Source organism: Scleropages formosus, chromosome 8 (assembly GCF_900964775.1).
Source record: "Scleropages formosus chromosome 8, fSclFor1.1, whole genome shotgun sequence".
Lineage (NCBI taxonomy): Eukaryota > Metazoa > Chordata > Actinopteri > Osteoglossiformes > Osteoglossidae > Scleropages > Scleropages formosus.
This window is the reverse complement of record NC_041813.1, coordinates 6357366-6383375: the sequence shown is the minus strand read 5'-3', so window position 1 is coordinate 6383375 and position 26010 is coordinate 6357366. Positions and strand designations below refer to the sequence as shown.

Here is a 26010-nt window from a genome sequence, read left to right as displayed (position 1 = left end):
AAGTGTGAGTGATTGATCACTTCTTTGACTTATTGAAATTGTGGGGCCATGTGTCTTATGATATGGATTTCATTAATTACCAATGCAAGGAGAGTCAATCCTGAGAATGCAGACTTCACACACTGTACAGCTATGTATGTTCGCTGTGTATATTCTACCCCAGCCCAGATTTTTTTTTTTTTTTCTCCCCCCCAGTTACATTCAGGATCTTATGTGTGTGTGTTTATTGGGGAGCCTGGCAGAAGTGTTTGTCCATGTACGTTTGTGAGTGTGTACAGCTCTGTGTGAGCCTGCATTGTGGGTAAATGGTGCATAAACACAGAGCTGTCAAATTCCATTGCTGACAAGGCTGGAACCTACAGCAGCAAACTCTCAGGAAGATACAGAGTCATCCAGATACTCTCTGTGGTAACTCAGTAATGTGAGGCTCTGCTTCACTCTGTTTCCATCAGGGAGACCTGGCACAGGACCAGTTCAAATGACAGTTAAATCAAAATAATGAAATGCTAAAATCAATCACTACGGTTTTTGCCAGATTGGAGTTCAGCAGTGCGGTTGTGAAGTTTTTTTTTTTTTTTTTTTTTTTTTTTTTCTTCTTCCTTCCTTCCCCTCTTCTTCTTTTCACACAAATCCTTTGAACCCTCATGACTGTTAGTATTATCTTACATTTTGTCATGGGTCATTTTCAATCCTGTCAATTTGGTGTCTGTCATTCTGTTTATGTCAGTTGTCTAACACTGTAAGTCTTTGACTTATTGCAGCAACAGAACCCCTTTTATTCTGGCCCAGTCCCGAGAATGTGCTGCATTCAGACAGAATGATGTGTTGCTGAAAAAGAAGAGATCATTAAAACTGTATTTTATTTGAACCCTGTTGCGATGGAGAGATGACTCCAGATCAAATTGCTCCTGTTTTATTTAGACTTGAGTTTCACTTGCTGTGCTGTCGGAAGTCTCTCTCCCCACAGATGGCAGTGCACACCAAGGACCTTTCTTCTAATGAACACCCCTTTCTAATAACCTAACGAGGAACTGTTTTCTGGGGCTCTTCATTTGCATTGCACATTTCTCACCATTCCATAAATAGATGTGGGAGAATGCCGGCATATTTAAATAACTTACGGGTATAACCTGGAACAGGACTTAAAAGATGAACTTCTGAGGCTGCATAATGTACACCTGTAAGAATTAAGGAAAAGTCAGATGAGGGAAAGTGAAGAGAAATGAGATGTGGGAAAATTGAAGAGTAGTGAGAACTTAGCCGATGGATAAAGGGAGGATGCTGTGGGGTGTTATGAGCTTAAACTTAAATCAAGTTGGTAAACACAGTTTAACCAGATGAAAAGTCCCTGGGCGAAAACTCCAGGAATCATTCAAATCAGCCTGTAACTGGACCCATTAGTTGCTAATAACATGTCCTCTTTAAGCCTCACAATTTTTTAGATGAAAAGACTGAAGTACTGCATTAACTTTTGTGTGTTGCCATTTAAGAGCAATATTTATCAACAAATGAGTTAAAGTAATTCATAGTATAAAAAGGCTACATATGTATTACAGTCAGAAGTAGTTGGGCACAAAAACAGGTTCTAATTTTGACTAAACTAGCATTCCTTTAATCGCTGTATTTTTTTAGTTATTGCAGCCCTGAGTCTCAATAAATATGAGACATTTCCTTGTGTGTATATTTCTGTATGTGTGTAGCAAGGAAGGGAGGGAAGGTGGTAAGGCCCATATTGGTATGTTTCTTCCAGGCTTGTGACCTTCTGGAGCAAACTACAGTTCACGTGGTGCTGCCCTCATCTAGGCCTGCCCTTGAGTCAGAGGCGTTCCTGCAGAACCGGCTTGGGGATGGAGTGAACAGTCTGACCCGTCTAGATCTCAGTGAGTCCAGGCTGCCGACGGCATCCACTGGACTGCCTGTCGTCCTGGAGACGGAGGAGCACTTTCAGGTGGTGGCACCTCAGGTCACAGGTACTAGGCCATGTTTTATATGTGTGTGGATGTGAGAATAGGTGTATGTGGGTAAATGTTTTCTTTACCTCTGGGTACATTTTCGGAGAAAATATATCAACCGGAATAATAACACCTCATAAGAAGCCCTTAAGGGGATGTCCTCATGAGATCCTCAGTTAATCTTTAATTATCTGATCTCTTTTTTTTTTAGACAACCGAAGGTTGTCAAATTTTACATTTGTAAAGTATTTTTCTGAGGGAATGGAAATAAACTTTCAAAGTCACACTGTAGTTCTCAAAGTGACAGGCAGTAAACTGGTTTTGTGTGACTGTGCATATCGTACGTGTGTGCAAGAAACGGTGTGTTCCAGAATGGAGAACTGGAAGGAAAAAAAACCCACATATGATATTATAAAATTGTAGGATACAGAGATGAGAAGTTCATGCAGGAGAACATTTTTTATTTATGAAGGCATGTTTTGCATCCTATCCTTACAGCGGTGCTGTGCTCACCAGTCATGAAGGTTTGCAGCACCCATCATGGCTGCTGAGATGCGATTCTTAGAGTGTGGCTCTCCTTGTCTGCCGTCCCTGGGTCCCTTACTGGAGTGTTTTTCAGTGCCATTGCTTTAGCTCAGCGCAATGACATACCTTTTAAAACTGTCCTCTGCTTGCCCTTCGCCCTTCCACACCACTCAGCATAGCTGTAAAATATCCTTAATCTAACCTCCTACTGCAGTGCCTTCTCTTGCCTTTAAAGGTATTAGCATAATGGAGCCCTTTCAGAGAAATGATGAATTAGACGGAGGGTTATAAAATCCACTCTGCTGGATTTATTGTGAATTGTGTCAGAGTATCACGGTTTTCTCCTCTGTCCCAGGCTTTTAGCTCTAATGAGAACGTTACACCCCCCACACACCCCTCTCCATCTCTCCACCCCGTCCTGCGTGTTGGTGTTCGGGGGGGACAGCTACGAGGAGGAAGGACAGCCTCTTCCTCTTAATTATCTGTCATAAAGATGTCCAGCTGCTTCGTTGTCGCCAGCTCCTTTCTGACTAATTGGAGCCAGTGTCTGTATCCCATGGACTCCACCCGCCTCTGGAGGCGGTCTGCATCTGCGTCGTGTCTCAGCCCTTAGTCGCCTGCTACTTCTCCATGTCTGCAGTCCAAATGGCAGCAGCCTTCTGCAAAAAGATTTCTCAGAAGAGGGAAGGCAAAATCTGCTTCTAGGTGTCCCTTATTTCCTGTTTCACCTGTCTGAGTTTTACGATTTACCCGTCAGGCCACTATTTCAGCTGCAGCTCAGCCAGAGGTTTGCTATTAGAGCTGTGTCAGAGCTTTGTCATTGTTGATTCCAGCACAGACATTAGCGTTAGAGTAACCATTACGGTGATGATGGTTTGGTGCATGACAGTCTCTCAGTAGAGCATCGTGATAGACCACTTCAGTGGTATAGCCTTGTATGACCAAGGAGAGTGAGTTACTGCCGAGGTCAGCGGCAGTGGAGCGAGGAGCTGGAAAAATCCACGGAGGTAGAACAGCAAGGCAGAGCAAATCAGTTTTGAAGCTGTCTGACTCCTACCTTTTTAAAAATCGGAAAAATATGTAGGAGAAAAATACTAGGGAGATCAGAGAAGCATAAGATCTAATATATGCATAAATGTAACCTTCTATTAAATAAACTGAGGTTCCTTTTATTTTATCTGCATTTTGCTCCTTAATCATGTAGAGACTGTGAGATGTTTAAGAGAACATGTGACATTTGTGCAGGTTGGTTGGAGCATTCTGATTGCTCCAGTTTTTTTTTTCGCTGCATATGTTGCAGAGTCCAAGCCTCGCAGCAGCTTCTATGTGTTCTGCAAGAGCATTTGCAGGAGCATTCAGCCAGGAAAGCTGAGAGTGCGGTGCCAGACTTGCCAACAGGGGACGCTGACTCTGAGCCGAGTGAGTACCACACCATCAAGACATTGAAGGGGCAGCGCATTCCTCTCAACATTAGCTTCTGCCTTTTCCAGCCTTACTGAGCTCTGTGCCTCCACCTGGTGTGCCTTCAACTCTAATTAATTGAAATCCAATTCCATGGCACACAGATTACAACCTATTAACATCTTGAAGATGTCCAGCTATCCCACTGAGTTCCAGATACATTAAAATCAAATATTCAAATGAGTTATTTTCAGCTGGTAATGTTTGACACCTGGTCATGCGAGGTTAAAATGAGGATTAACTTTGAGGTCCTAACATCTCACAAGTTCTGAAGCAGCGAGCAAAGAGCTTCACACCCTCAAGATGAAGATCAGAAATTTTCACCTGTTTGATTTTCTTCTCACACTGACTGACAGGTTACAGCACTGCACCTGCTTTTAAGTGTCCCTGTGTTGGCTGCAGCCTGTTAGCCTGGTAATTCTGTGCCAGCGTTCTGCTTCATGCAACTTTTCTGGGGCCTTGGCTTCATCCCAGAGCTCAAGCTACCCACCGCCTATTGTCCAGCCTGTTGCCGCGGGTGGGCAAGATGGCAATGAGGCTCGACATCTCTGGCTGTCTAGCTCGGTGTTTACCGGTGACCCGCTGGCTGCCAGTCACTCGCTATCTCGTGCAGCACAAGCTGATCTACAGCATCCAGACCAGAAGTGCCTCCGAGCCCTGGGCGACTTTGCTCTAGCACCTCCTGATTCTGGCTCTCGAGACCCACCCGTCCATCAAAGGTGGAAACACAGCAGTGGGGAATGGGGCCAAAAATAGAGTTTGGTCTTGCCACCCCCATACTCCCGCCAGCCATTTCAGGTGTTTAAGACTGCCCCAGACTGAGTATCGAGATTGCTTTTCTGCTTCGTCCTCTTATCCACAGAGGTTGGCAGTATGTGCGGAGAGTAAACTCCTCTGTCCTGTGGGCAAAGCCGGCAAACCTGCATCTGGATTATGGTCCCCGTGGGAGACAGTCTTGTATATACACACAGACTGTACACACTCAAATTCTAATACTCTATTAAACAGTGTCCACACCGGAATATGCTTGTGCACACTCAATCACACCTACCCACATGCGCACAAACACACACAAATGGACTGACTCATAATTCATAATGGCTAATATGGCAGTGATTCCAGGCTGAAAGCACTTGGATATAGCACTTTAGAACATAGTGATGCCAAATCATTTTTCAAAGGAAACATGTCCCCCATCTCATTATGCATCTGAAAAGGAGCTGATTAGATGAATTCCTCCTGACACCTCTAGGCTTAATTCAGACCTGGCAGTATTAGATGTCCTGAGACGTGACTGTAACTACCGTAAGCTCCTACCCCCCGCAGGTGCTTTTTATTTGTAATTTTACGGAGATGGTGTTGTGGTAATTGCTAAGCATGGGGCTGAGGGTTTTTGGGAAAAAGGATACCTTGAGTTGATGCTGCCTTCTGCTGACCACTCGGCAAGCACCTAACAACACTTAAGACTCAAGCAGTCGGTTAGCAGGAGAACCTGTCTGTTTGTGAAACGATAATCTAATTAAGGCTTTAGAGATCAAGATGCTCATGGACACACGTGCATTCTCTCTCGCACACAATCACACTCAGAGGGCGGAAGCGGGGCGTGTGTCCTGCAACAATGAGTGGTGTGCTGTGAATAATTCATAACTGGTTCCCCTCATTAATCATTTACATTCAGGGGAGTTGTTTCTTTGTGTGGAGGAGAATGCCGGGGGTCCGTATGACCTTTCTGCGCTGTCTCTGAGCAGGTGTCTGTGTGTAATCTCTGGGCTCCGCCGCTGCGAGCTGGATCCGGCCCTGCCAAATTAACACCCAGCCACACTCCTCCCTGCATGGGGGAACTAATGATTTTCTTAACCTTTTGGAGGCTTATTAAGGTGCCTGTCAGAATGTTTAAATGCTTATGCTAATGAAGGTCTGACCATGTTGGACCACAGGAGAAGAAGGAAAGAAGAGAAGAGAGCATCCTCGGATAGTTAGGAAATCATGGCAGTCCTCATCTGGTCATTCAAGGGGGTTGGAGTACTGGTTGATTTGGTGCAACATCACAGAGTTCATTCATTGATCTCATGAGCTGCGAGGGTGGTAGAGTGTGGAGTCTGTGGTACGAGGGGGTCTGTGGTGGAGTGGAGGTTGACTCTGGGAGGGAGGAATCCTTGGAGTTGTGCAGAGGAACACAAATTAAAGAAGAATTTGTGGAGGGGTTCATTGTTAAATAAGGTGGAATTTATTGTAGCATCATGGGGTATTGTTGAACTGTGGTGAAGATGACACCCATGTAGGGGTACAGGTTGTGTGTGGAAGAACATGATCCAAAGAGGATCACAGTTTTTATGCATAACTGTGTACGAAATTATTTGATGGTGTGCATGAAGGAATGCCTTTTGCATGTGATGACAGTTTTGTCAAACTGGGTTCCAGTACTCTTTTTGATAACTGTCTTACTATTTTGTCTTATGAATTTATACCTGAATGTAATTGTGGTTTTCAAAGAAGGTAATGTGGGCACACTGAGAATGAATTTAAGACCACAGTAATAGAAAGCATAGACACCTGTAGGATGTGTTTGGACTGAGGAGAAAGGTTTATTAATAGAGCAGAAATATTTTTCACACTAAATCGAGGCATGCTACGATGCAGTTGTTGAAAGGAATGGTTAGTCTGCTTGGCTCAGGGTCTGTGTTATCCTATACATCTCCCCAGGGTCCATCTTGCTGGGATGATGTCCTTCTTCCAGATCGGATCCACGGTGTGTGCCAGTCCCAGGACTGCAATGGCACAGTGGCGGTGAGAGCCTTATATTCTAGTTAATAACCCTCTACAACCTAAACATCTTTCCCCGTAACATCCCACCTTTCCTTACCTTGCCTTCTCAGGTTGACCTGCACTGAATTTCACCAATACTCCAAAGCTCGTTTTACTTTACCTCTTCCATCAGATGTCGTCTTACAATTCTCCTCTAATCATTCTCCAGAAATTCTTCAGCACACCTTGAAGTCAAACCAATAACTTGTTTGTGCTCTGAGTCTGTGTGAACAACACTCTCCAGTAGAGGAATTGGTAGGAAAGATGTACAGGAAGTACTGCGTGTATCAAGGAATGCTGGTGATATGTGTTTCTTCCCTAATCTGTTTGCTTTGTATCTGCAGGAGTTCTATCTGAAATGTGCAGTCCATCCCACCTCCGATGGTGATGTGTCTGTTGCTTTAAACCTCATCACTCCTAATTCACGAGGGGTCCCCTGCGTTGCTTGCACTGAAATTTTGTAAGTTTCCCTCTTGTCATTCTTAGATCAGTCACTTGTCATACCTGTCACTACAATGGGTAGGCTGACACTCCCACATTGAGGTGGGCAAACTTGGAAATGCTTGAGGAGCAAAATGTGCAGAGAAAGGTCACAAACACAGAAGTGAGTAGTGCACTTTATTGAACGCAGAGAGGAGTTGTAGAGGGTTTGTTTTCTTCCCGTCCTACCTGTTGTTTACCAAGAGAGATTGGTAGGAGGAGTTACAATCAGAGCCAAAACAATGATGGTTGAGTCACAGAAACCTATACTCAAATGAACTGGTTCACTGATTGTCATTCAAGGATGCAGAGAAGATGCCGCAATTTACTTGTAAGAGGTTGTCTTTCAATCTCTCTATTTCATTCTTGGAGATGATCCTTGGTTTGTTTAAAAAAGCAAGGAGAAGGTCTTTTGGTCAACATTCTGGGTCAAACTGCACTTGAGTCTCTCTGAAGAAGCTGCAAGCTTCATTACTGTAAAATGTTAGTGCTGAATTGCCCTCGTGTATGGACTTTACTGGGCTGCGTCAAGTCATTCTTTTGCAGCTGGAAGTAGTCACTGAGCGTATTAGTCGTGAGGGACAGGGTGGAGGTTAGATTAGATGGTCGTGTCCAAAATAAATCGTGCCTTTTGGAAAGTAAGAAATGGCACTAGTTTGAGTTATCGAGTGTCAGGTGTGGACTAGGGGCTCTGGGCAGACAAAGGGAGGTGAGCATCCCCTTTTATAAAGACTTTCATTCTTTGTTTTTATCTGCTGAGAGGTGCGAGGGAGCGAGGCAGGCAGACATGCAGTTGCCTACCCCTTCAGGGGCAATCAATAATGTCTTTGCACAGACACACCCCCACTGAACAGCATCACCACCCCTCCCTCCACCTCATTGCCAGTGCCACCCGCCGTCTTCCATATCTGAACAAAATCATCCTTCCAGTCGTCTGCTCCTCGGGGCCCTGCAGCAATTCATTGCTGTTTCTACTTGATCTGATCTGCTGTATCTTCTGCCGCTGTGCTGGGAGGTATCAGCTTTCTAACACAGGCGCTGACGATGACAGGCATCCAACGTGACTCTGTTGCAGCTGTAATGTTGACACACGTCAGCACAGATGCTGAAGTTTTTGCTATTAGTTTAAATGGTAGCAGTTGAGAGTGTTAAGTGCTGTAATAACATGTCAAACTGTGTCTGTATTGTCTCCTGAGGTTCAGTAGCACACAAACTCAAGTCTGTGGACCTAGTAATGTGTTACAGTGGAAATTTTGACAGTCCAAAACCTGTCAGATGACACAATCCTGGGTCTAGTGTGAAAGCCCGAAACTGTAGTTTGCTTTTTCTGCCAGCACAGACTTGAGCTCCTAGAGCACCATCAAGCAGCACAGTGAGGTTACTTTCGCTGGTCACAGTAAGGTTACATTGTAAGTATACTTTTGCCTTGTCCTCACCATCCAGGAGCCCCGTGTTGGTTTATCAGTGTCCTGACCGCCATGTCATCTGTCTGGAGTGCTTCCACTTGTACTGTGTGATACGCCTGAACGAGCGACAGTTTGTTCACAATCCTGAGGTTGGCTATTCCCTCCCCTGCCCAGGTAAGTCTGTGTCTGTCATTTAGGTCCTGTTCGCTTTTGAGTTTTTACAGTTATCTGTGCAGATTGTGGAAATTTCTTATGCAAAGAGTTTAAGATACTGAGGATGAAACTCTGTTTAATTATTGATATGTCTTTATATTATTTATGTACTGTATGCCTTTCACTGACATAATTTATTTTCTCTTTAGCAGTTTTATATGTTTTATAAATGTGAGTAAATCAACACTGTATGTATGTGTAAAACACTGAAGATGAGGGTTAGTGGCGTACGCGTGGTGTGAGTGTATTGAGGATGAGCGGGGAGTTGGGGGGTGAGGGGTGGCCGTCAGTGATGGATGGTGCCAGTCCCCCTGCTACAGAGAGGGGGCGATGGTATCAGAGCACCCTCCTCGGAGACACACTCCAGCTGCCCCCCGCTGGCCTGCTCCATCCGTAACTGCCAGAGCGTAATGGGCCCAGGGGGCTGCGCTGTGAGGTGGGGGGGCTGCCGTCTCCTGACAGTATTCCTCCCTCCTTTTCTTCTCTTTCTCCCATCTTCTTCTGAACACAGCAGTGAAATAAATAGCTTTGCTGGCCGACTTTCGCCATCTTTGTTCATGTACTTATTTATGCGTCTTGTCACTGCCTCGCTCTCTCTCTCTCTCTCTCTCTCTCTCTCTCTCTCTCTCTCTCTCTCTCTCTCTCTCTCAAGCGCGCGCGCACACAGAACACGTATTTAACTATCATCGTGTGTCTCATTTTAATTCATGAAATGATTCCTAATGCCATTCCACCAAAACTCAGAAGCATTTGAATATTAAGAACAGACTTTTTAATTGCAATTTTTCCTTATTTTTCTTTCTTTCAGCCTGACATCCCCTGCTAAGGTTTAGTTTTCCTTGTAAGGACTTTTTTCTTCAGAAGTGTTCACAGAAAAATTAGCAAAAAATCTACATTTTCACTGCACCGGATGTTCACGACTGTCATGGAGTTTTTTATAATTTTTCAGTTGATACCTACAGAATATTTAGATTGATCATGGTCTTCTCTTTCTTCATATCTATGTATGGTGTGTATGTAGGCATTTTGGACATCTTTCTTGTTTTTCATGTGTATATGTGTTCAGATGCTCACCTTTACGTTGGCTTTTAGTTGGTGCTGGGTGTCAGTATGCAGTTATCTGCTTAGTAAACCCTCTTGTTCTAGAATTTAGTTGTTGTGCAGATATTTTACTGAAACAATTTGTATTAAGTGGCTTGTTTGAGGGCACAACAGCAGTGCCTGTCCTTGGACAAGTACCACCAGGAATCTGTTACCTGCCTATACACCGACTCACCTGCAGTACGTGTGTGTGTGTGCCTGCGTGGTGCAAGTGTGTTTTCAGAATGTGTGTCCTTTCCAGAGGCGAAACAGCTCTCTGATGTGGTGATTTCAGGTGATCCATCAGCATTTGTGCAACTGCAGATGGAAGATTGTGCAGAAAGGTCAAACTTCAACATGAAATGGCATTTCCACTTTTAAGTAACTTTTAGCAGTTCTGCCCAAGCGTTCCTGTCTGTGAGGTACAAACGGGAATAGAAAATGGAAATGGCGGGTGGCCCACGCCTCTGTAAACACCTGATCACCTGTACTGAATTAGGTTCAAGCAGTGTACATCAGACACAACACTCCCTGAAATTCTTCACACCAATATTTTACATTTAAATATGACATTTAAGTTTAGAACAAATTGATTTCGCTTGTTAATTTTCCATTAGCTCAGAGATAATCTTCTGTTTATTTGCATATTTATAGTGACTGGTTTATTTGCAGAGTGACAGGAAAGTTGTGTTTCCACATGGGCTGGTTTAGTTTTTCCTAGTTAGGAGCAGAGCCCCCAAAGTTTGTCTGGAAGTGACTGATGTGTACTCCACAGGGTGCTGGGAGAATTCTTGCAAACTTCCTTTTCTTCAGTGAAGAGACTTTCAGTATCTCTTTCACTTTTGTGCAAAAGTAGTGCACTAATTCAAAATGATATGAATGGGCTTTTGTTAGTGTTTTTTTTAAATAGCACTTACCTTTTCCTTGCAAACTCCCTTTTGCTATTGTTCTTTGTGTAGTTTCAATAAAGGAGTGTAGTAAATGAGCAGATTGTAGTCACCGCGAGGTAAAACATTATGCACTGTGTAACCATACGGAATTTTTATTACTAGGAATAATTGTTCTGAAATGTCAGAAGCTACCTGCTTTTGGGTCAGAACTATGGCAGGAGATTGAAGCTACATCTGCAGCATGTTTTTCTGGAAGGGCTTGGGCCACTGGGAGGCTTACAGGGGGGCAGGATAGCGAAGAATATGACCAGTCCACTTGATGAATGCACCAAGATTGTCGGCATTGTCTTATGTACGCCACTGTCTCTGTTTTAGTTGATAGCCTAGGGGTTAGCGCTACTGCCTTTCGACCCAAAGGTCACAGGTTCAAATCTCACCACTGGCTGTAGCACCCTTGAGCAAGGTACTTGCCATAAATAGCTCCAGTGAAATTACCCAGCTGTATGAATTGGTAAATAACGTAAGCAGATTAACATTGTAAGTCACTTTGGAGAAAAGTGTCAGCTAAATGAGTAAATGTAAATGTTTCCAGAGGTTAATCAGCATCTCCAGAAAGCATTGGGAGACCCAGAACAAAGACAGAAAGGTGAAGACAATGAATACAAAAGCGAAGCCAGAGTGAATCTGAGAACCTCTGTGGGGAAAAGTCTCTGAGAGCTCCTGGTGAGACCCTTCACAGCCAGATTTTGGTTGTCACCAAAAAACATGGCAAAAAACATAGTACTGTTCTGTCTCTCACCAGTTGCTGGGACACGTGCTTCTGCAATCCATGCTGGCCGGTTTGAAAATTAAGTTGCAGGAATCCTGAACTGACCAAGTAGTAACACTGGTCTTAAAAATGATGGCTCCATGTTTATGAAAAATAAAACATCACTGAGTTTTGTAGCATGGCACAAAGTGCATTGTACATGTGTTACAGCCCACCTGACAAAGGCAAGGAGGCGTGATGGTAACACTCAGATGGATGGAATGAGTTCAGCGAGGGAGGGAGATGGAGGAGGCTTGTAGAACGGAGTGAGCAAATTGGCAGGCGTGATCTCACTGCCTGTGAAGTGTGCTTGGCAGGCCACAGGGATTCATTGTCTTTGTGAAATCAGGAGAGATTCCCTGGAAAAAATACCCTTTTAATAGAATCAGAGGGACAGAATTTTGATGTGAAATTGTTTTCATGAAACTGATGAGCAATGTGTCTTTTGTTATTCAGCTCTGGAAATATATTCTTTTCAGCAAGTCGTTGACAGTGTTAATCAGTGCTGTGGTTGCTGGGCGCTGTAAGAGGGAAAAGAAAATCTGAAGTTAGCTCTATTTGAAGAAACCAGCCTGTTCTGGGAGATGCAGAGGGGTCCGTCTTGCATTTTGAGCAGTCTTTGTGACATTCAGACTTTGCCTCATTGCTGGCAGTGGTACCACAGCATGGCCGTTTTCCCAGTGTTCAAACAAAGACTTTCCCAGCAGTTACCCTGACCCAACATGCCATGTCATCCAACTGACCCGTCATACTGTGACCTGCTGTACCTGTATTTAGTGGTTAAAGAAAGACACCTTGTTTATCTTGTCAGTGGCTCTCAACCTGCTGGAAAACTTTGATAACTGACCCATGTTGCTTCTGGTATGAATAAATGAATGATATGAGTTTTGAAGCAAATTTTTTCCAGAGATCAGTGCATGTGGAGAGTGGTTTGTGCTTCTTCCTAGCAATCTTTCAGCTAAAGAACCTTAAAGTGGAGATCCCCACCATTCTCTCATGGCACTCTTCCTCTATCGTCATGTATTGTTAGATAAAATGGGGGAATTTTGAGAGAAAACGCGAGAGGTTAAATAATAGAATAAAACATTACTTAGAATATCCCAGATGTATGTCGATAAAAGATGGATGACAAGCGGGGGCATTGCTGAGGATGGTGCAGTGGTTGGGTCTGTGCTCCATTAGTGCTGAGTCCAGCTGGAGATCAGACTACACAGCGGTAATATCCAGTTTATCATGGGTCTGTGGGCTAAGGATAGCTTGTATTTTGCTTAAGGAAGCGGCAGAATTTGAAGGTAAAGAGCACATTAAATTATTATTTATTATATCTTGTCTGCTATAAAATTTTTGTTTCTTGATGATGATGCTAAAATAGGTCAGAATTCTGTTCACTTGAAACTGTAACAGTATGGCCATGAGTCTTAGTCCCCACTATTCTGCAATGTGCCATCCCTTGATTTCATAGTTTTTAATTGTAGGAGGATGGTGGAGTGGCCTGAATCTGACGCAGCTCCGTTTCACCCGACCAGTGAGGCATCTCACCTGCACGGACAGCTCGTCTCTCGCCCCAGGCATTAATAAACCCATTTCATCCCGGTGCCAGAAACGGCAGGCCCATTAATCCTAATCAACAGCCTAGTCACTTCCAGGACAGCACCACACACTCCTTAATCAAAGAGATAATTAGGAGATAATTAGCAGGTGGAGATTCGTATTAAATTGTTTTTTTTTTTTTTTTTTTTAATACTTCCACCATCTGAGCCAGGCTGATGTGGACTGCCTCATGTAGGGGTTGGGCAGCCTCCTTCAGCCAGTTGGTGTGAGCGGGGAGAAACAGAGGGAGAGAGGGAGTTGAGCTGGAGGTGCACTTGATGCTGCACTCTCCCACAAGGTCTCTGCAAGTAATTGGGGTCTCCGGGAGACGAGAACCCACTGGCACACGTCTGCCTCCTGGGTCTCCCTCTTCTGTGAAGTGGCTCTGCTCTCACTCTGTATCTCTCTTGCTGGAACCTGCAGCAGAATGACAGTCAGAGAGAAAGGGGGAGAGTGCGAGTCAGGAAGAGAAAAGGTGAGAGCCTCAGTAAGCCAGATGCAGCACAGAAGGGCGAGATAGTGAAGAGGCTGAGTTACAGTTGCAGGCATGCCTCCTTCTCAGATGTGCATTTGCACGCTCTGCCTTGGCCTTCTACATGTGCACTTCTGGGAGAAGATACACCATAAAGAAGGTAGAGATCCATTGCTGGTCTGGTTTGAGATGGGATGGTATTGGTTTTCACTGTGCAGGGAAATAATTGAAATGATAGAGTTGAAATGGTTGAGCCTCTGTGTGTAACAGCATCAAACAGAAAAGGTGCCTTGGGTCTTTTTAGTCCCTTGATCCCCCACAGCAGAAGTTTCCCTCTGTGTTTACTTAATTCTGAAGGAAGTACTGAGTAATACATCCTGAGTTGAGAGGAGTAATGGGACTTTGATGCAAACATACACTGATGTAGTAAATCTTGCATTGATGGGGAAAGCAGAACTTTGTGTGAGAAAAGTGCATCGGTCTGTAAAGTGTGACAGTTATGGGGTGGGGGTTACAAGCCTGGTTGTGTCTGTGATTGACAATCTGGTTGGGGGTGTACAGCATGAGCGACGACTACTAATTCACCTCACCTAGACCCCTAGGTCTTAAATTGCTCTATCTATCCCTGCTTGTGTGTGTGTGTGTAAGTGGCCTTGTTTACTGTTGTCGTTCTGGGATCATCCGCCTGTGCATCCACCTCGCTGCCCTTCATGATCCACAAGGACGTTAAAAATGAGATTTGGAAGCCTTCGGTCCCTGTTTATCAGACTCTGAATGCCCCAGGCGAAGTGGGGAGGGTAAAATATGGCACATATTTATATCTGCTGAGGAGACACTAACTGTGCTTTTATATTAGTATTGATTCGCTGCTCCTCTCTTTATGAAAAAGGCCCTTTTTTGTTATCTATTTCAGCTAGTTATTAAAGCGGAAATTGAGTTATAATTCTGATGGATTTTTCCAACATGTTTGGGGCAGGTTGTGGTATTTTTCTTCATGCTCTCTGGCTTCCAGTCAAGTTGACCTGCTTTTCTCTCTTCCTCCCCTGGGGGGGTGTGGAATGGTAAAGTAAGTTTTGCCAGTTATGGTTCAAATAAAATTCTACAGTGTTTTGATACACTGGAAACTGGCTGCGGACTACATGTCGTTTTTTTTTTGTATTTCTGGCTGGTCACATTTTGCTGATACAACGGACACCTGTGACATAATGAAATCCATGGCGTGCTGAAATGAAACTGTGGCTCAGCTCGAAGTCTGAGAGGTGGATGAACATTGCAAGCCTGGGGTGTGAGCGAGATTCTCAGTAGGTAATGGGTCACATCTTGGCCACACAGCTTTGATAGGTTTGACTGTGATCCATCTCTGAATGGGCCCCCTCATGCATCCTGCCAGAAATCTTCTTATTTATTTACTTTTTTGTTTGCAAACAAGCTGACACCCTGGAGAGGTGGGATCCTGAGGCCTGTTCACTATAAGAGGCTTTGGCAACACAACGGGAGCAAACAGAATTGTAGTTAAATATAGAAGCTTTCAGACATGACTGGGAGGTAGCGGAACCCTGTGTTTTCATCCCTGCATTTGTGCCTTGTAACCACTGCAGGGGGAACAAAGGTAGCCTGGAGCTTCAATATCACGTCGAAGTAAATAGGACAGATGCTGATGAAAAGGAAAGAAGAGTATGAGCCAGTGGGAGTCATGTTTTAATTGTATTAAAGCAGGAAATCTCCAACTTGTGAAGTGTGCTGTAATGACACATGTCGTGATTTTCGGAGTTGAAGCAAGTACAGCATCTCACTTGAGAGGCTGCTTCTATTACCTGAGAATGGACAGGAGAAAGCATGAGCTCTTTTCCATTACCCAGGATGAGAAAGCGCAGGTTTCTAACCCACTCACTTTAGCTGCGGAAAGGATGGAAGAAGCATCTGGCACACTTCCATTAGTCAAAAGGAGACTGTGGATGTAACAAGCCCGCATGCATTACTACCGGAGGACAGGAGCCCAGATCACCCTCTAACAGCGACCCACAATCCCTCTCTGACACCTGCTGTGTGGTTAGGGTCAGGCCTTCTTTTGACCTCAAGCCATAGCTGCTTTCAAAAGTGAGCAGAGTGAGCTGTGGGACTGGGCTTTTTCGCTCCATTTAGTCATTCTGAGTTATACAGGATGTCCACCTCCAGCCTCTTACCTGCCAGGGTAAAAGCAAAGCCCACATACCATAGTCTCCAGAGCACTCCACAGCTCAGAGTAGTCTCCTCCTGGAAAAAGCCACATGCAAGTGACAGGCTGCTGGTGCTTCCGGAAGAGATCCTCTCCGAATTGTGGTACATGGTCGCCGCTGATTCGGCCTCCCCTCGTATTGTGCCATTTTGGTTTGTTGGAAAGCAAAGCATTGCACTGTCTTTTCGGCTTCTGCATATGGCTAGTTTTGGGCTTCGGTACTTTTCTTCAGTTCTTTGTAAACATGCATTTGCACGCTCTGCATCTTTTCTGGGTGGGGGCGGAGGTGGGGGGGGGGGGTCTTCAAGCAGTAAAACGTTTCTGAAAATGAGCCTACACCAGGAAGTAATGCTTAGTAAAGCGCTTTGCCATCAGGGGCTGTGATAAGGCACACTTTGCGGTACTGCTTTTAAGTCTCCGAGCCTTTGAAGTGAGGCAATTGGTTTTTGCTTCTTGCATCGCTATGGAAACTCCTGGATTCTGTCCATGAAGGGTGCCATGAGCATTCCGAGGGGTAGATGTGTCAGTTTGCCTGTGTCTCAGGTGTCTTTCTGTCCCCACCTCCGCTCACTGAGGAGTGTGAAGAAAGGTGTGTTGCCTTCAGTCTCCAGGGCACGAGTGTAAGTGTGCCTATCTCACACCCCTTGAAGGTGCAGAAGTGATCCAGTATAAGCTTTCTGCATACGGTGGCAAGGTAGAGAGAAGGATACACATTTGCATGTTTTCCAGATGCCGGAGGATTTGATGTGATGCTACTCCTTCCCCTTTCCTATTGTGTGTCCTTTTTTTTTTTTTTTTTGTGTCTCCCCTTGTCTGTGGCTTCAAAGAGCATTTAGACAGCACTGTTCTGGGGAATAATGCGTGTGATCTCATCTAGATAGAGGATTTTTTTGGCCTGTTTTTCTGTGGGTTTTGCCTTTTGTGTGGCAGGAGTAGGAGCTGTGTAATTTTTCATGTGCAGGGATTATAAATGTATAAACCACGCTCCTCAGAGCTTTAGTAGACAGCCGATGTGGTTACTTTCGGTTTCAAAGGAAAGTTGAAGGCTGGTAATAGAACTCATTTGTCAAAACCCTGACCTTGTCCAAAATTGCCTGAGCCTTTAAATTGGTGTGCGTGTATGTGTGTGCATGCGCATGCATTGTGTGTTTTTACACAAATCATCTTAGTTTCAAGGGCTTCAATCAGTCTTTTTTTGAGATCATATGTGTAGAGCGTTCTGACTTTGGCTTGATGGCTTTCACTCTAATTTAGTTGCAGGGCAGTTTTTATACAGTTTTCCTTTGCATGTCTATGGTTTGATTCTTAAAACTGTATTTATATTTCTGCCCACAATATTCTCTTGTTTGTGAAGCACAGGGGTCACAATGTCTGCCTTTTGCTGTAATGTGGATAAGGTGTTAATCAGAGATGGGTACATGTCCTTGGTCTACTGAAGATGGTCGTGGGAGGTACAATTGTTAATATAATAGCCATTAGATGTGCTTGCTTTGCTCTCAGCATGATCCCAAAACAAGCCCTGTGTTCCTGAAAGATTTATAAATAGCAGAAACAGGCAGAACAGGAATTCCTGCTTCCCAACAGCACCTCAAAGGGTTTTGCTCCGCGTACCCAGGTTATCAATCCGGTTTTAAAGTCACGTTAAACAGTGTACAACTGTATACCTTGCGGTGTTGTCATTACGAGATTGTTCTTCTATTCACGTTTACTTGAATGACAGCATATTTTGTATGGTTTCTTGGCGGGTGCATCTATTTATGTAATTTGTGTTTTTTCTATTCAAACATCAAAACAGTCATGATGGGTGTATTATAATATTACATGACAATGTGAATACCAAACACCCTTTCTCAGAGGTTTGCTGTTTACACATGCCTTTAGTACTTCTCTGTAATAAGTATCCACAACAGGGGTACAATAGCAGGGGTTAAGGGAGCTGTACCAGTAACCTTCTGGTTGTATTTATTGTTATTCCATCGTATGCTATATTGTATTGGTCCTCAAACTGGACGCTCCCAGCGGATGAGTAATTCATAATGGAGGTTGTTCAACATCAATGCTTCAGATGGTTTTATGATGGAACAAGGAGAAAAATTGTGTGTTTTATTTTCAGTTTATGTTCTTTATTAATGATATCAGTGGAAAATTCTTGATACCTACTGCAGCTCGGGCAGATAAATGCGTGTGATTAGAGGTATTGATTGTCTACATAATTTACTAGCCTTTAAATCCATTGCTTTTGATTGTGCTTTCAAATGCTAATGCAGATTTACATTTTCTGCAAATCCACAATCAGATGTTGATTACGAAATAAGATTATGTGCATGAAATTACTTGCATGTTTTTTTAAAAGCGTCTTAGAAATCAAAAGTAGGGAAAACTGCAGCCTTTTCAGTTGATCATTTATACAGTTGATCTCCATTAGTTTGATAACTGGGGCAAACTTGCAACTGGATCACCAGAAAACATCAAAGTTCCGAGGCATGAAACAGGACTCACTGTAGTCTCAAGGACAGAACCGTTGAAATGTGTCAGAGACCAGGGCTACTGAAGCTTGTCAGAAATGGGGTTATCAAACTCATTCAAAAATTGGGCTATCAAAGACCACTTGAGGCTAGCATATCAGCACCTGACCTGGGAAGACTGGGGCATCAGCTTATCACCAGTGGGAATATCATCATGATGGGAAGACCACAAAGATGCTCATTTTAAGAACGTCTGTGTCTTTGAACCATCAGATTGCGTGGATGTGTGTACCAAATTCGGGAGTGTGTCCAATGTGATTCGCTGCCTGAAAATGAGCAAGTCAAAGGCCAGAAGCAGCAGTGCCAACTTTGATACACACAGAGTAGTTATGCCTACTACCCCTCCTGGGGCATAGGCTGCCAACCAGAGCTCTCCAGGCATCTCTGGCCTGAGCCAGTCTCTCCAGCTGCCCCAGGTATAGCCTATCCTCTTGGCATCTGCCTCCAGGTCACGGCACCAAGTGTTTCTTGCACGGCCTCTCTTCCTCTTCCCCTGGAGGTTCCATGTGAGGGCTTGTCTAGAAATGCTAGAAGTTGATCTGCGAAGGGTGTGGCTTTTCTATTTCCAAGGTTGTTAAAGAATCTCTTAATCTCCTGGCTGCTGTCTTGTACATCGTCACAGCTACTGGTTGCTGATGGTGTAAGGCCAGCGAATCTGGAGGATCCTTCTCAAACAGGTGTTACTAAAGGTCTGAATTTTCTTGATGGTGGCTATAGTGGTCCCCCGTGTCTCCGCTCCACAGAGTAAAACTGACTTCATGTTGGTGTTGAAGAGTCAGATCTTGGTTGTGATGGAAGGGTCTCTGGATCCCCAAACGTTCTTCAGATGAAGGATACGTACTGATAAACGGGAACCCTGTGTGTATCTCCTGGTGGGATACCCAAGTGCAGGATGGAGACTGATGCCGTTTTATGGGGAAACGATCCAGATATCTTTCTGTGAAAACAAGTATAGCTGCTCGCTATCTACATGCTGGCTCAGTGTGTAGCAATCAGGAAGGTGTAGCCTACGATACTAAACCTCTTACCATTGCCAATCAGCACCCATCTCCTCTGCCACAAGCTGAGCCTGCCTCAGGGGAGAGCCAGCCCTTTGTTCGCAGCTCCTTTTACTCCATGCTGTAGGGTGTGATTATAAATCTTTGTCAGTGTGTATCTGTATCATTTCAGCCAATTCTCTCTCTGACTTTCCATCTTTCTCTTTTCCTCTCTGCTTTGATCAGCAAAGGCAGAGGGAATATGCATGGTTTTTACATCAGTGTCGTTTCCAACCATATGTGCACCTCTGCTTAATATAAACAAGACAAGTGGCATTGAGTTAATGTGAACCTTAATGAGTTTAGCTGACAGTTCCAAAGCTCATTTTTCCTAGAGGTGCTATTACAGTCCCACAGATGGACTGAACCTGTTCCTGGACAGAGCAAACTAGGTGCTGTGTGACAGAGGTGGGGTTGCAGTTTTTGAAACTTGAGACATGCTTAACCGTGCATGAAAGAATGACTCGACTTGTTAGACTTAGTGATCGATGACTTGAGGCTTGAATTGGACCAATAGCTTGCGAAAACTTTATATTCCATCAATGCAGCCATTCTTATTACGTGCTTGTGTTGAAGCCTACATAAAAAAAAAACGGTACATTGCGCAACAGTGGTGATGGGATATGTTATTAGGATTCGGTGCATGCTGACAGGAAGAACTTTGTCTGCGTAGGGCAAGGAGCAACTATGGCTAATGGCACCTGTGAAATATTTTAACCTGGATGTTACGAAGCGAAAGTGTTTTGTTTTTTATTTATTTATTTATTTATTTATTTATTTATTTTTTTTTTTTTTTTTAAAAGTTGACACTGGACAATGGAAGCAAGATGACAGATTAACAATAGAGACCATAAAATCCATTCAGCATGAGTAAATTTTAATAGGTTGAGAAAGGGTCATTTTACATAAGTCAGGGGTTTACATTCTCCAGCTTTTATGCTGTGCACACAGAAATGGAAAAAATTTTTTTAATTTAATCTGGCTCCACTGTGGTGGAATGCTCTCCTCCTCTCACTCAGAACTGCTGAATCCCTTTCTACATTTCAGAAGGATCTTAAAACTCACTTCTCCCATGATATCTTAAGCGTGTGTTAAATGTGTAAATGTTTATGTTCAATAATTTTGTGATCATAACTGTTGAATAGTGGATGAACTGTTATGCAGCTACTTGTGTGATGTGAATGTTTGTTATAATTTTGTGATTAGACATTCTAAAATTATGGTTAAACCTTTATGCAGCTACTTGTGTGATGTACCTTGGTTTATATAGTGGCATGTGACAAATGAACTGTGCTTTGGAATCACGTGTCTGCATCCAAGTCTGTCTTTCTGTTGATGTCGTGCACTCATTGCATTTTTCTGCGAGATGTATGTCACTTCGGAGAAAAGCATCTGCTAAACGAATAAATTTAAATGTAAATTTGCAAAATGTTAACATTTCTACTACTTTTTTTCTTTTTCAACTTTAAGAAAAAGTTCCTTAAGGGAATTCATTTACAATCTTAGAATTTCCAAGTTCATTTTTACAATGGAATAATTTGAATGTGAGCTATTTTCACACTTAAGATTTAGACAGACTTACATTTTGAAATATATTTTGTTACGTAAAATGAAAAATGGATAGCGATTGCAGATAGCGATCAACAATCAAGGGATACCTGCATATGCAAAATGTAATTTCTCAGTAAAACAGTTCATTCATAGGAAATATGTACAATAGTTCTTCTCATAGATTCCTAAATATGACTTATGTACACTGACTTATCTTGACTTGCTTGACTAAGTGTACTGACATGACTTGCTTAAGACTTAAAGGACAGGACTCGAGACTTGCTTATGACTTACATAGGTATGACTTACTCCCACCTTTGTTATGTGAAGGTTACTTTTTGGGGTGGTTTAAGAGCTGACAGCAGAAATTTAGGTTTGCCTATAAATCACAGACAGTAGCTAGGGATTGCCCTGCTGGGAAAAGTACAGCAGTGTTCTGAATACTTTTCAATGAACTTTTCCAGAGTAGATGTAACCCTGCCATTTCACAGTGTGATGGGGAATTTTGAGGGGATGGTGATGGCAGTGCTGGGGTCACGTTGGGGTTTCAAGTGAAGTGGCCCAACAGTGATCACAGTGGGAGTGGGAAGCGCACCAGGGAGCTGGACAGCAGCTGGCAGGCAGGCTTTCTCCTACTTTTCAAGGAGCTTGTTCAGATTTGCCCTTGATTCGCCCTGGCTGCTCCGTTCATCTTTCAGAATGTTTGCCTTTACTTTGGCGCTTCTAGCTGTCAAGCTCCTGAGGTTGCCTCGGGTCGCAAGAGCTAGCCTTTCTGTGTCTCCCTGAAGCCTGCATGTCCACTCATCCCTTTCTGTCCATGCTACACATAAGAGAGCACTTTGAGCACCACTCTCTTGATATCAACATGATTAATGAAAAGAACGGGTTGACTTGGTGAAGATTATATGCGTCGGCAAAGAGCCATTCACACAGCAACCGCGACCAGTATTGTTACTTAACTGGTTCGACCCTTACTGTGATTTTTACTAGGCATTTTGTAAGCGCTGTAAATTTCACACACACGGTTTGTGGAGTAGTAATGAGGTGATTTCAAAGCTGACCGTGGAATTGCGTTTTCGATTTCGTAGTTTGAAGAGATGACCAACATGAGACTTAATTTTTACCGCTGTTTCTGCTGTTTTTATTTCTCTTTGTTTATCCCGTTACATTGTAGCCGTTTTATTGTTTCTTCACTTGGAAATGAATGTGTGTGATGTTAGATTGAAGATGGAATAATGAGTGTGGGGGGTGTCTGCAGATGCTCGGTGTGAGGGTGGGATTTAATGTCCTCCGGAAGCACACAGGACTAGGATAGCAGCATGCAGGAACCCCGGGAAGGAGCCATTCGAAACACATCATCCTTCCTTATTGCGCTCCACAAAACATATCCCCAATGTCATAACAACCAAGCATGCCAGCAGGAGGTCCAATAAATCAGCACTGTGGCCTCACCAGAGATGCACCAAATAGTAATTAATTGCCTAAAAATATGCTAAATGGTACTTTAATGATCCTTTGGAGTCGTGTGTGAGAATGTGCGCTCACATGAAATAGGCAGAGAGATTACAAGAACAATGAGACTGTGGAGATAATGCCCTCGATCAAGAGCGCGACCTAATGGCTTGGGGTGATGGTCCACCCCTTTATGTTTGTTACCCGAGGTAATGGTCTATACTTAGCTAGAAAATAATGATGATTGGGTTGGTTGAGCAGCACTCCACCTGCTTCAGGTTGGCAGGCCTTCCTTAGTCCTGCTGTCAGCATGTGTCACACGGTAACTGGTTGCCGTGAGATATTTTCATCTCACGTGGTCATTGTTAGAAACATATGCCTTAAATGACATGCTTCATGGAGAGCATGGAGGAACTTGCAGACAGACATGTGCTTTATGGAGAAGATTGAAAGATTCAGATCCAAAGCACACACACTGGAAACTATTGGTACCTTTCCGTAGTTGCAGAGCATTACATTTACTTATTGTAGACACTTTTCTCCAAAGCGGCTTCCAATGAACTCCATGTACTGTTATCAGCCCACAAACCTTATTCACCAAGGTGGCTTACACTGCTAGATACACTACTTACACTGGGTCACTCATCCATACATCAGTGGAACACAATCTCTCTGGCACTCACACCCTATAGGTAAACCTGAACAGCATGTCTTTGGACTGTGGGAGGAAACCAAGCAGACATGGGGAGAACATGCACACTCCACACAGACTGAGTGGGATCGAACCCACATCCTTTCACACCACTCAGGCACTGTGAGACAGCAGCGCTACTCAATTCAAACTCTGGTCTTGGGTTGGAAAACAAGGACAGTTTCTCTACTTGTCTGTCGGTCTTGGTCTGTCTTTGCCCCCTTCCCTTTTTTCCTCTTTGACTCACCTTCTTTGTATCCCCCCCTTTAGCTGCCTGTCTAGCTATACCTGTCTGATTTGGCAGTGTTTCCCATCTGCATCACAGTCCATTTCACCATTTTGTGACTCTCTCTCCATTGCCATCTGTTTCTCTGTTTCTCCATTGTGTCTCTTCAGTTTTCCCCTCAGCACTTTTCTGCTCGTCCATCTCATTGTCTGTCCTTCTACTCCATCATCCCCACTCCCTCCCGCTCATCCCATAGTGTTTGTCCTTTACACTCATTCTCTGGCTGTCTCTCCTCCTCCATGGTCTACAGTATGTGCTGTCAACATGTCACCATGGCAACATCATGTCATTCTTTTCCTTGTATCTTTAATTACATTTAGACAAAAGTGAGACATTTTCCTCCAAAATGTCCCAGCTTGTCTGTCTGATTAACATTCGTCAGAAGCATTTGCATAATAAAGGCAAAGCGACAGCGACCCGAGAGAGATTATTGCATTAGCATTCTGGAGCCCGAAGGCGCTTGTGTGCTGGATTGTCGTTCTGCGGTAAGGCTATCAGCTTTGGGAAGGAGCTCAGTGTTGCACTTTACTGGCTCTGGTTTTGCTGCAGGCTGGACTTCCTTAGGCTGAGCCACACCTGCTAGTGGGCTCGTGGGCCTTCTCTGCTGGACCATGCATTGCACCAGACTTCCAAAACTTTTGAGTGTTTTCTGTTCCTCAGCGCACTCTTTGTAAACTCCCACTTCTAGTTATTTCCCCAAACTCAAATGTGCGAGTAATGATTACGTTTAAGTTTCTGAAATGATATTGGCAATCCATTCCAAGAAACTCATATTCATTTATGATTTACAATATTTTGTTAATAAGTTGCTTTTCAATAACTGGATAGATGATTGTCTTGGAAACGGTGAAATACATTTTGTTGATGTTGCCGGAGGCGATCTGCAGGAATGGGGATAATGAAATATGGGTAATTTTAGCGGCCCTCAAAATGCCAGCTACCAACACTTTGCCCTTTGAACCAGGGAGTTATCATTCTGTTGAGACATCCCACCCAAAAGATGATGAGGATATGGAGATGATCAGTCAGACTAGTGACACACAGTACTTCATTAACCTCGCTGCAGAGCAGGTGGGCAGACATCATTTCAGGAAGTGCCGCTCGTACACTGGAGTTTTGTAGGATGTCCTTCTGCTGTCCTCTGATTTCTGCCAAACTCTGCCATCTGCAGAGGATTTCAAATCTCTTTCCCTCCTCTGCTTTTTGGCTAGAGTTCCATTTGGTTATTTTGGTGACAGATAGGCTTGACCAAATGCATGGCTGTCACATCCTTCTTGGGGTCCTGCCTTTGTGACCGTACAGTCACTTTTCAGCAAAAGATCCGACAGGAAATGATCTGCATGTTAAACACTGCAAAGAAGTGTAGAGGTCCATGTATTGTTTTTGGATTGTCTAGTACAGTGAAATTTACATAATTGTCCACTCTGTCATTCTGGTATGCAGCCTTTTTCACACAAACACATAATTAATGATTAAGTTCATTCATGAAAATTACATTCTTCAGGGAGCACTCCACTGTGAATCTGTTTTAAAATAATGAGCATACTGGATTGCATAATGAATAATTAGTTGATTTTTCTGATAAGGAGTTATATTTAATTGCAGTGTTGTGCTGGATTAAAAATGTTGCACTGTGGAATAAATCTGAACTGGCCAAATCCAGTTTGCAGCTGAACATTCTTCAGAGTTCATCTTGTTGGTGAAGAAACCAGTTTTGCAACAAGAGGTATTACATTAAAAAATCATCTATAAAGCAAGCTTGCAGTATCATTATGATCAGTATTGAATGAAGGCCCTGCTTGCAGGTCACACTTAAATATGGAAGTAACCTGATGCAGCAGTCAGTTATGTCAGAAATATCTCCTATCTGAATCTAAAGAACACATGGAGTTTTGAGCAGCTATGTTTTACATCAGTACATTTATCTGGCGTCACTATCTTGTAAATCATACCCCGCATTTAATTCTGAAACACTTAACTTCAGCAAAGCTCAGGCTGATGTCCCCATGGCAGCTGAGGAGGTGTACGTAAATGTTTTCTTGACTTGACATGAAGCAAAACTGCATTCGGGGCACTGGAATTCTTAGGGGAAATCACAGAGATGTGTCCCTGCGTTGCCCCAAGGCTGTGGTATAGTTCTCAGAAGCAGCGCTACCAGGAAGGGTTTGGAGAATTGTGTCAACACTGGGGACCTCAGGTAGCAAATTTATTGCCTTAGCATCTTTGTCTGCATTCACCTCTTAGGGTCACCTGGGCTTTCTCTCAGCCCACAGTCCAGGCTTGGGCCAGGAGTCCATTTCTCTGCCGGCTGTTTGTTTGTGTATCCCTTCCTTTGTGCATCTGTCACTGCTTGCTGCATTGTGGGTCATCTCTCCTCTGCAAAGCATGTCTCTTTGTCTGGTCTTCGAGGCAAAGTGTTCTCTGCCCTTCGATTTGTTCGGCCACATCATATAACACGCAGGCATAAAGGTTCATTACCCCCCCGTGTCCCTGAAGATCGATGTTCTGCACTGAGTGGCCACCATTGGCCCGCACCATTTACGTGTTAAAGAATCATATTGTTATTTGCAG

General features: G+C 43.7%; 1 protein-coding gene across 1 annotated transcript in view; it reads left to right on the top strand.

The window, feature by feature from the left end:
- The window catches only part of prkn (parkin RBR E3 ubiquitin protein ligase), a 54796-nt gene that overhangs the window by 16128 nt on the left and 12658 nt on the right, over positions 1-26010 (top strand). The window contains exons 3-7 of the mRNA XM_018766189.2: positions 1751-1970; positions 3778-3896; positions 6642-6725; positions 7088-7203; positions 8667-8803. Coding sequence (XP_018621705.1) covers positions 1751-1970; positions 3778-3896; positions 6642-6725; positions 7088-7203; positions 8667-8803 — 676 coding nt within the window. The remainder of the gene's footprint in view (positions 1-1750; positions 1971-3777; positions 3897-6641; positions 6726-7087; positions 7204-8666; positions 8804-26010) is intronic.